The following is a 12,134-nucleotide window of genomic DNA, read 5'->3' on the forward strand; positions in this document are numbered from 1 at the left end:
TTGTACTTGTCCAGTCAGCCCTGAAACAGCAGCGTAGCAAATTTCTGAAGACAATTGGAGCGGCTCATGGAAAGACCCCGCTAAAAATTGTGTATATTTTGATTATTGCTTTTCAAACTGGCATGATTGTGAAATTCGCAGATGGCCATGCAGTTGATAGTGAAGAGGATAGCTGTTGTCTTCAGAATGATATCAATGGTTTGGTTGAGTGGACGGAAAAGTGGCAGATGGATTTCAATCCAAGAGAAGTGTGAGGTAATGCATTTGGGGAGGGCAAATAAAGCTAGAGAATACACAATAAATGGGAGGATATTGGGAGGGGTAGAGGAATGCATGTCCACAGGTCCCTGAAGGTGGCAGAACAGGTGGATAAGATGGTAAAGAAAGCATATGGAATGCTTTGCTTTATTGGATGAGATATAGAATACAAAAGCAGGGATGTAATAATGGAACTGTATAAAACACTGGTTAGGCCACAGCTGGAATTGTTACACAGTTCTGGTCGCCGCATTACAGGAAGTACGCAATTGCTCTGGAGAGATGAGAGAGGAGATTTACAAGAAGATTAAAGCAAAATACGACGGATGCTGGAAATCTGAAATAAAAACAGAAAATGCTGGAAAAACTCAGCAGGTCTGACAGCAACTGGTGAGAGAGAAACAGAGTTGACTTTTTGAGTGCTTATGACTTCTTCAGAGCTAAAAGCTTTAATTTTTCAGATTTCAGGTTTACAAGAATGTTGACAGGGCTTGAAAATTGTAGCTATGAGGAAAGATTGGATAGGCTGGGGCATTTTCCTTGGATCTGAGGCTGTTGAGGGGTGACCTGATTGAGGTGTACAAGATCATGAGGGCCTAGATAGAGTAGGCAGGGATGTCCTGTTTCCCCTAGCAGAGAGGTCAATTACCAGGGGGCATAGATTTAGGTGATTAGTACAAGGATTAGAGGGTACAAGAGGAAAAACTTCTTCACGCAGAGGATGGTCGGGGTTTGGAATTCACTGCCTGGTTTGGTGGTGGAGGCAGAAACCCTCAACTCATTTAAAAAGGCACCTGGATCTGCACTTAAAGTGCTGTAACCTGCAAGGCTATGGGTCAGGTGCTGGAAGGTGGGATTAAAATGTGCAGTTAGCTTTTTTATTTCTTTCTGTTCAGCCAGCACAGACACGATGGGCTGAATGGCCTCCTTCTGTTCTGTAGCTTTTCTATGGCTCCAAGTTGATTTACAAGAGATTTATGAGATTCAAATAGTTTGTGAAGGAAAATATTCCATCTTCCACCTCACATTGCCTTTTCAAACTAGGTCAACATCCAAAACCACACGTTCCTCACACCACCACAATGATGTACATATCTTTCAAATTTCCAAGCGGAAAAAGAAAGCTGAAAAGCAACTTTGTCATACTTTATAAATAAGATAACAGCAAGTTTTCACAAGGGCTTCCTCACAATAAGCAAACTGAATTGGAAGTAACACTTCTTAGTTGTGTGTTACCTGTTCAAAACACCTTTAACATAGGACAATTTTCCTAAGTCTCTTCACAGAAATGCAGCACAAATCAGAAAGAAACCAACATTGAGCCAAAAGAAACAGCTATTATGCGAGGGTGACCAATTGTTTGGCCAAAGAGCTGGGCATTAAGTAGGACCTTAAAGGAGAAGAGGGAAGTGGAGAGGCAGAAAGGTTCAAGGAGTGAGGCCTGTTACAGCAATGCAATATTCCCAATGGTTGTAGGATTGGCGAAGAGATAGGGAGTTTAAGTAAGAGGATGAGATCTTTAAATTTTAGGTATTAGAGGACCAGGAGTCAATATAGGTCAGTGATCATGGGGTGACAGCTGAATGTGAATTGGTGAAGGATAGGATAGGAAGGCTAGGAGTTTTGGAGGAGCTGATATTTATGGAGGGAGGAGAAGGGAAGGCTGGCAAAGATGACATTGGAACAGTAGTTTGAAGGTGATTTTAAGCATGGATGAAGGTTTTGACAGACAACCTGAAAAAACCCACAATCTAAGCACTGGCATCCCCTTGACTACATGCTTGTCAGGTGGAAGGAAAACGTTGACATCAAGATAACAGACTACTTCCTGATCCACACCAAGCTGAGCCTAAAGATCCTGCCAAAACATCGTAAAGCTCCTTGCCAAATACAGCCAACAGTAGATGTTAAACTCCCTAAGAACCTTGCCATTGCTTTATATCTTGCTACACAACTTGACACGGCTCTGCAGTTTGATCTTCCTTTCCCAAGTGACGGAGACGATAAGTGGAAACAGCTCCATGATCAGATCTTCCAAGACTTCAGAAGACATCCTGGGACACTGCAAGCCCAAACACCAAGACTGGTTTGTTTGAGAAGGGTGAAAACATCTCATTTTCTCAAACAGACACAGCTCACAGATGCAAGTCTGTTAACAGGCCCACAGTAAACAGTAAAAATGGTAAACACAAGCCGAGCATGCTTTAAGAGAAATGCAGAATGACTGGTGGAACACAAAAACAGATGAACCACAACATCTAGCTTAGAGGCATGGTCCCTGTTATAACAATGTGTTGAAGACTTTATTTGACTACACATCACAACCTTTGCTCCTATCCAATAACTGATGAAAGGAACTAATCACTGAAAAGGATTGAAGTAACACGCCGAGATAATCAACTCAGCAGTTTCTCTGCACCGAATTGAACAGTTGCCTGAGAAAGAATGCCTGATTCTTCTTCCTTCCACTGAAGAGGTGATAAAGGCTATCAAATCAACCAAACAAAGCAAGGCCAATGGCCCAGAAGACATTCCAGAAGAGATTTGGAAATGTAATAACACAGGGAGTATTAACAAACTCACAACGGCCTTTAATAGTATTTGAGATCAGAAAAGTGTTCCACAGGATCGCAAGGATGCCAATAGTGTCAGCATCTGGAAATAGAAAGGATCCAAAAACATATGCAGCAACTATCAAGGAATAAGTCTTCTCTCAATGGCAGGGAAGATCCTTACAAGGACCTATTAAACCATTTACTAGACAGCCTCATAGATAATGCGCTCCTAGAATCATGGTGTGGCTTTAGGAAGAACCGTGGGGCAGCCAATATGGTGTTTGCAGTTACAGCAAAAGCATAAGATCTATATGTTGTTCATAGATCTAAAACAACATTTTAGTTGCTGGCCACAGTGGCGGCTTTTCACACCGTATTGTCCCAAACCCGCCGTATTAATTATGCATTCCTGGGAAACATGCTGTTTCCATGGTGGGTGGGCTCTAGTTCGCCCGCCACGCCATCACCTTGATGTTTCATCACGCAGGGCACCACATTTAAAGTCCAGCCACGCACACACCTCTCAGTGGTTCTAGCCACAACTGCTGCAATGAAGACATGGCCCTGAAAGGCAAGACGACTGAAGCCGCAACCCCCCCGCCCCCCCATCTCCACACCACCCCGGTTTAATGATGCACCCCTCGAGCACCTTTTGGAGGCAGTGGAAGCTTGTCGTGATGTCCTCTACTCCCGCCCTGGCCGCAGGATTGGTAACAACCTCACTAATCTGCTTGGGAGACGGTGGCAGCGGTGGTCAGCGCCTATGCCCTGCAAAAGAGGACAGCCACCCAGTGCCGCTACATGGTGAATGGTCTCATCCGTTTTGCCAGGGTAACTCTTTCTCATCACTCTCAACTCACACTCTCAAACCCAGCAGACATCCACAGGGATTTCACATCTCAAGGGACAACACCACTAACTCTCTCACACATCCTCACATCTCCATCAGGCTCATACCCTCTTGAGCTCACGTCCTCATCTGTCCATGGCTCCACTCGCCACACAAAGATTCCACGCATTGCCATGAGCCCTGCTCTCTCAATCTCCATCTATTCTCATGAAGGAGAAGCCTGCTCACATCAGCAGGGAGAGGTCCCAGACAGGGGGTGGAGTGGCCCACATTAGGCTCCTCACTCGCTTTGAGGGGTGTGTGATTACGCTGACTGCTGGGGACATGGACTGTGCCAGCGGTGACAGTGAGGTCAGCAGCGAACACCCACATGAGGATCCTGCACCACATAATCATCTCCCTCTCAACGCAAATGTGAGCCCTTTCTCTCTCCTGCTTATTTCTACTTCAGTTTACAGGGAGCTCTGCCAAGCAACTGACACCCTCAGCCGGACAGTATCCAAGCTCCATTCATTCACGTCCTCACCTCCAGCCAAGAGGACACCACCTCCATTGAAGAGCTGGAAACAAGCAGCCTGGAAGACCCGCCACAGCGCTTACTCATACCCTGCACCAGCACAGAGACACACACCTTGGTGGAACCTAGATTTAGAACAGGCTAGGGTTCACCATCTGGTGGTCACCGCATCGACCCAAGTCCGCAGCAGCAGGAAGCGGGTCCGTGTGAGCACTCAGAGGACTGCTGGGGATCAGGCATCTATGAGGCCCGAGTTCGCTGACGGGCCTCTGGATTTGTCCTTCTAACTGATCCTGGAGAGTCAGCAGAAGGCGGGGGAACATCATGCAGAGCTGTTGGAAGCCCTCAGCAGAGTGGCACACAACTCAGATGAGCGCGTCCGCCTACTCTCTGATGAAGTGGTGCCCACATGTGCTGTATGGAGGTCACATGGGGAGAACGGCGGACGCCATGGAGACCCTGGTCCAGCAGAACACAGATGTGTGCAGACCTGCACTCCATCACAGGAGCCATGGGTGAGTTTCTGCAGTGGTAACGCGAGGGGCACCTCAGCCTCCCTCCAGGAGCTCCTTCCCCTCAAGGAGTCAGGCCAGGGCCCCTGGACACCCGAATGGAGGAGCAGCAGCAGCTGGACACCCCTGGGTCATCCACTCAGGAATCTCAGAGGCTGTCCTCTCCCTTCAAGTCCGCTTTGCATGTGACCCCCCCTCAACCTCGTCCTTTGTCACCACAGAGGGGGCAGCTGGCCAGTGAGTGATTCTGGAGGGAGAAGTGGCCTTTCAGAGCCTCGTGCAAGCACTCTCCCACACACATGGATCCTTTACATATCACACTCACATCAATGTCCTGACCATTTTCAATGCTGCCTGCTGGGTTCGCTTTCAGTTGTCCATCTGAGCTGATCTGCATCTCCGCCCACCCAGTCACCACACTCCCACACAGCACCTGATCTCGCCCACCACGACTGTTGTTTCACTTTCGATTTGGACAGCATGGTCTGGATTCACTTTTTTGTCAGCTCCCCTGTCCTTCCCCCTGCCCCAAACACCCATTTTCCTCTCCCCAATCACAGTTGAACCCCCCCCCCAAGCAACACCTTCTATATCTCCGCTGTGACTACCAGCCGCAACCCTTTCCCTCAGGGAGGTCCAGGTGAACGTGCATGTTCTCATCGTTCCCGAAAATCCCACCCACATCCACATTCACCTCCCCAACCTTCACCTTCCCACCCCCCGGGTGCCTCTGAGTCCCCACCAACCCCCCCACCACCATCCCCCCCTCATTGCCCTCTCTACCGCTACTATTGAACCCTCACCCTCCCACCCTATTGTCTCACTCTGCCCTCAGTCATTCTCACCATTCCCTCACACCATGCCCACCCTCAGTTCGCCCCCCCCCCCAGAAGACAGACCCCTCCCTTGCATGTTCACTTGGACATGCTCCCCTCTGGGCCCCTTCTAACTTTGGAACCCCAATTGCCTCTCTGGAACCTCCCCTGCCCGGCAAAAATCCCTTCTCCCCTGACCGAATCCCTTCCCCTGCCCTCCTGACCCCCCCCTCCCCCCCCAATTAATTCCTCTCCCTTCTCGACTCCCTCAGATACCCTTGCATCTTCTGCCACCCTTAGTCCTTCCCCCTCCAGACTCCTTCCTCCAGCCCTGAGCCTCCCCCTCCCTCCAGCCTCACTTCTTCCTCCAGCCTTACCCCTTCTCCCTTCCTGATTCCCTCATTTTTCCTTCAGCTGTACTCCGTCCCCCTTCCTAACTCCTTCTTCCACCCTTACTACCTCCCCTCTCCGCACTCCTTCCTCCCCCTGCACACCTGCTCCTTTCTACACTCTTTCCTTCCCCTAGACTTCCTCTCCTCTCTACACTCTTTCCACCCCCTGGACTCCTTCACCCCTCTGAACTCCTTCTCTTTCACCTTCATCCCCCCTACTCCTACCTCCAAGTTGCTATCTTCTCCCCTGTTACCTCTTCCTCCCCCCCCCGTACTCTCTCCCCTCCCAAACCCACCCCCCAACACCTTTATTTCCTACTTCAAACCTCAACCCCCTACACCTTCATTCTCCCCCTCAACACCTCTTCCTCTCCCAGTCGATCCTAGATCTTCTTCCCCCACCCCCTTGACCATCATCCGTTGTGAGCATCAACAGTGACTTTTCAACTTCCGTGAGCTGCTTTGCAGCAGAGCCATGTACATGAGAATCCACCTAGTATTCCATGGATGTTCCTCCAGTGTTCCATTGCTGTCGGGCTCCAGCATCTTCTGTTCCTCGGATGTCTGCGATGTGAGCAAAGCCCTGGCGGTAAGTCCGGACTTCAGCACGTCACAATTGTCAAGCCGTGTTCTGCACTGGTGTATTTTCCGCCTATGGGTGGGAGGGGGGGGGGAGGGGGGAGAATGATTCTGGCGGGCTGGCCTTATAATCCCCAACATTCGATAGCGGGGAACGTGGCCAGCCATCGACGGGGTGAGAGGATGGTCGCAAACTGGTTACATGATGTCGTGAAACCGATTTTTTGCCTTCTTGCCATATTGTCAGCTCACGTCACCAAACACTCCCGAACACCAGCAGTCACAGAAAATCCCGGCCATGGGTAGTATAATCCATGATAAATCACCAGCCAAGCTTGTTCACGTATTTCATCTAAGAATTTAAACTTGCCCTGATTTTATCTCAATAAAGTCAATTCACACAAAGCTTTGTTGCCAAGTCTTTCCCTGCCTTAAAAGTGTGAAAGACCCCCAAAACTTTGCACAGGATTGTAGAAAAATTCTCATACCTTAGTAGTGTGTTGTCTAGGAATGCCACCATTGATGAAGATATCAGTGCACACATCCAGAAAGCAAGTTGGCCTCAGGCCAACTCCATGATCATGTCTAGAAGTAGCATGGCATTAAGCTGAAGGCTAAAATCAAACTACCAAGCCACTGTCCTTCCAACTCTGAGATGGCTCAGAATCCTGGGTCCACTAGAGGGACCACAATAAAGCTCTGGAACACTTCCAACAAACACACCTGATGTCCATCATGAGAATTTGATGGCAAAGCAAAATCACAAACAATGAGATCCTCCATCATGCTGGTGTTATGACACAGCAGTTGGTAAAGGCTGAGTTGTTTAAATCCCTGAGGGAAACTTGAACAACTGTCACAAACTGTATTTTCAATTGGCATGTTTGAGATTCAGCTCTGAATTCAGGAATAAAAGCACCAAACCTCAAGAGGTTTTTTTATAAAAACTAAATTAAACATTTATTAATTTAACAATGAATTAAACACATACACAGGTCTACAATAATAATAGCTTTTAAACAAATCCCCAAATTAATCACCCCCAGGTAAACACCAAGGCAACAATAATCCATAAGCTTTAAACAGACACCAAGTAAAGCACATTTGACTTTATGAATTCAAAATGAGGCCCCTTGCAATTTGGTTCCTTTGCAGACAGTTGTAGGCTTACAGGCTGGTTAGATCTTAAATGCCTCTGGCCTATACACACACAAACTCCTTTCTGTTTATACCTAGCTTCCCCTTTGAATGTAAAATTTCCATTGCAGGTTTTATATTTTCACCTCTCCTAACAATAATCCTTTCAATCCAACAATTTTATTAGTAATATAAACACATTGCTTGGTGTCTGTCAGCTAGGTGCAAGATTTTACCCATTCTTTTGAATGGTTTATTCAACAAATGCAAATGTATTCTTTACCTTCTATCCTCACTTACTGTTTACCCAATTAACATCTCAAACTACTCTACATCAAATTACCCAGACTAGCTGGCTTTAATCCAGTTAAGCCACACATACATAGACACACACCCTACTACAATTCCAATTTAACAATAATTTCCGATAACATTATAGACATTAATATCTCATCATGACACTGGGTTCAACATGCTGGAGACCACCCTCCAGAAAATTCAATTTAAATGAATGGGCAGGAAAAGTCTCCTACATGGTTAACTGCAGAATTCCCAAGCAGATCTTCTACAGGGAACTGTCTTAGGGCAAACCACATCAAGGTGGTCAGTAGAAATGATACAAGGACACCCTAAAAAAGAACCTTACAAACGTCTGGATTGAAGACCACCTCTCTGCAGCCAACCAGCCCACGTGAAGGCAAACACCAACATTTGATTCAGCATACTAACCTCGCAACATCCGACATGCCTGAAGGGAGGTCAGAGGTGGCACAGCTCCAAGCATCAACAATCATGTCATGAACTGCCAATTCTGTGCATGTCCATGCTGACCCCATATTGGACTCTTCGGTAATGAGTGGTCCCACAGAAATCACTTATGGCTTGGACATACTTGAACAATGAGGAGTTACCATGAATGTGGGCTGAGACAGGCAATATAACAAGGTTGAAGGTGGCAGCATTTATGGTAGAGAAGATATGGGTTCAGACCCCAACTTCAGGATCAAATAGGCTACAAAAATCTTGTTCAATCAGAGACAGAGACTGGGGTGGGGAATGGGATTGGTGGTGAGTGTACAGTGATTGTAGTTAGGGCCAGAGATAATGGTTTTGGTTTATTCAGGACTGGATGTCTGACAAGCAGCCTGACAACACAGAGGCAGCGAAGAAGTCAAAAAAGAGGTGGTGGACAGGTACAAGTTGCATATTGTCAGCGTACACATGAAATCCCATCCCACGTCTTTGGTTGATGTGGCCAAAGGGAAGCATGTAGACAAAGGAAGGGACAAGGCCACAAAGGATCCTTTGTAGCTCCTGAAGTAATGAGGAAATTAATTTGGGGATGCTCTTGCTATGACTGGATAGGTAAAAGCAGAATCAAGTGAAGGTAATCCCACTGAGCTAGGCAACAGAGGAGAGGGGCTGGTGGAGGATGGTGTTTTTGATTGTTAGTCTGCAGGGAGGTTGGGATGGATGAAGTGAGATAGTCACAGAATATGTATCATTGTGATTTTGATCAGGGCCATTTCAGTGCTGCAGCAGGGTTGGTGAAGTTGTAAGACTGGGCACAGAAATTGAAGGTGATAAGATTTACAAGAACTTGAGAAGAAATAAAGGTTGGAGATGTAGTTTAAAAGATCAGAGGGGTAGAGAATGTAATTTTTTTTGAGTAGGGGAGTGGTGATAATGGTTTTAGAAGAGAGTGGTGGGTGAAACAGTGTCTGAGGAGAGCCATTTAATATGTCAGCTATTATGGGGACCAGGAGCAGAATTTGGATGGTCAGCAGCCTAATGGGAAGAGCCAAGAGAAAAGCAGGTGGATTCCATAGATAAGATAGGAGAGAAACTGTTAAAAAATATGCTTGAGGCTGGGCAAGGAGGGAGTGGGGTTGTAGCAGAGGCAGCTGAACAGATGGTCTTAATACCAGTGAAGAAGAAATAAATGAGCTCTTCATAATGGTTGGAGGTGTGGATGGAGGGAGGAGAGAGGGGGTTTAGGGAATAGTTTGTAGCGCAGTAAAGAAGCCAGGCAGTTATCTTTGCTATCCAGGATAATCTAGGGTTTGCGAGCAGTTTTGGAAAAGGAAAACAAGGCCTTATGGTGCATGATATGGTCCAGAAAAGATCATACAATTCTCTTTCATTCATATATACTCTGTGCCGGATAAACATTTTCACGTCTCTTTTCTGATTGGCGATCCCAGTTCAGAAATCTTGCGGTAATAGCCGATTAGGACTTTGCTCTTTCAATACAAGTGTTAAACAATGTCAGACCTGCTCTATTATTTTATCAACAGATCTTTGTTTTAAGGAGAGGCAATAAGAAAATTCTAATGTGATAAAAAGCACAATTTTGAGGAGGATAGAAAATGCCGAAAGTTTGAAGATATATATTTTGATTTAAAAAGGTGTTAGAACTGGACGACAATGCAAGTTCTTACTGTTATATAGTTGTACTTTGAGGGAGCAAGGAAAATTAAACATGCGGAAGTGTGAAATTTACAACTTCAAACTCATGTCTCACTGATATCAACACTTGTTGAAACGTTAATGTGGTATGCTTTCTATATGTGAATATAGAAGGCTAGGAAGGCCTCCCAAAAGGAAAAGTACTTGGAGGAACTTGAATTGAGTATTTATAGGGAAAGTAGTTGTTCCTAATTAAGTAAACGTATTAGTTAGGCAATAAAAACAATTTTTGAAAAACTCTGAAATTTATGCTCATTAATGGATGTTAGTATTGAGAAGGAAACAGTGTTCATTTCAGATCCCCAATCTGATTATCAGATATAGCATGAGTTTGATAAGGAAGAAATGCTTCCCCAACTGTACTTCAAAACCAAACAGCACTCCCTTGAAAGAAACTCTATGGCTGGTTAACTCAAACAAAAGCTTTTCCACAGCCTCAAATTTACACAACTACAATTACATGGATTTTTAAAAAAATGGAAATTAATTGCTGCACATTGTGAACTATTTTTGGAGAACACTATTTGTGGACATGCATGACTTACTGACCTCTATTAATGGTCTAGGTTTACGCTCCACTGAAAACTTGAAATGGCAGAGTTCACAGTAACTGGTGTTTGAAGAAGAAAGCCAGTGCTCTAGGCAGCTTCTATGAATAGTTCCTAGGGTTCCTGTACATTCACAGGGGGATAGCAGATCTTCCTGGTTGCTGCCTTCATGGCAGATCCTGCACATAGGACGGTCATGGAGTGTGCTACAAAGGAAAGAGGTTCATCAATGGCAACTTCAAAGCTATTTTAAACAATCTAGAACACACCCAAAATGCTATACTAGTCATATTAATATCACAGAATCACAAAACTGTTCACAGAATCACAAAGTGCAGGTGAGGACCTTCAGCCCATCGAATCTGCACCAACACAAGAGAAACACCTGACCTGCCTACCTAATCCCATAGCCTTGAATGTTATGACATGCCGAGTGCTCATCCAGGTACTTACTAAAGGATGTGAGGCAACCCACCTCCACCACCCTCCCAGGCAGCAAATTTCAGACCGTCACCACCCTCTGGGTAAAAAAGTTTTTCCTCACATACCCCCTAAACCTCCCCTGTCCCTCACCTTGAAATTATGCCCCCTCATGACTGACCCTTCAACTAAGGGGAACAGCTGCTCCCTATCCACGCCCCTCAATCTTGTACACCTCGATCAGGTCACCCCTCAGTCTTCTCTGCTCCAATGAAAACAACCCAAGTCTATCCAACCTTGCTTCATAACTTAAATGTTCATCCCAGGCAACATCCTGGTGAATCTCCTCTGCACTCCCTCCAGTGCAATCACATCCTTCCTATAATGTGGCGACCAGAACTGCACACAGTACTCCAGCTGTGTCCTCACCAAGGTTCTATACAACTCCAACATGACCTCCCTACTTTTGTAATCTATGCCTCGATTGATAAAGGCAAGTGTCCCATATGCCTTTATCACCACCCCGCTAACATGTCCCTCTGCCTTCAGAGATCTATGGACACACACGCCAAGGTCCCTTTGCTCCTCAGATCTTCCTAGTGTCATGCCGTTCATTGAATACTTCCTTGTCAAATTAGTCCTTTCAAAGTTTATCACCTCACACTTTTCAGGGTTAAATTCCATCTACCACTTAAATGCCCATTTGACCATCCTGTCTATATCTTTCTGTAGCCCAAGACACTCAACCTCACTGTTAACTACCCGGCCAATCTTTGTGTCATCCGCAAACTTACTAATCCTACCCCCCACAGTCATCTATGTTGTTTATATAAATGACAAACAATAAGGGACCCAGCACAGATCCCTGTGGTACGCCACTGGACACTGGCTTCCAGTCACTAAAGCATCCTTGTGTCATCACAGGAGGAGGCCATTCAGTCCATCATGTCTTCACCAGCTCTCCAAGTCAGCAATTCACCTAGTCAGCAATTCACCTAGTCAGCAATTCACCTAGTCAGCAATTCACCTAGTCAGCAATTCACCTAGTCAGCAATTCACCTAGTCAGCAATTCACCTAGTCA

At 45.9% G+C, this 12,134-nt stretch overlaps 1 protein-coding gene across 2 annotated transcripts in view; it reads right to left on the bottom strand.

The window, feature by feature from the left end:
- The window catches only part of LOC121277479 (E3 ubiquitin-protein ligase MARCHF3), a 99,223-nt gene that overhangs the window by 22,050 nt on the left and 65,039 nt on the right, over positions 1-12,134 (bottom strand). For both annotated transcript variants that reach the window (XM_041187017.1, XM_041187018.1), the window contains one exon: positions 10,634-10,838. In XM_041187017.1, the coding sequence (XP_041042951.1) occupies positions 10,634-10,838 (205 nt within the window). The remainder of the gene's footprint in view (positions 1-10,633; positions 10,839-12,134) is intronic.

The sequence above is a fragment of the Carcharodon carcharias genome, chromosome 4 (assembly GCF_017639515.1).
Source record: "Carcharodon carcharias isolate sCarCar2 chromosome 4, sCarCar2.pri, whole genome shotgun sequence".
NCBI lineage: Eukaryota > Metazoa > Chordata > Chondrichthyes > Lamniformes > Lamnidae > Carcharodon > Carcharodon carcharias.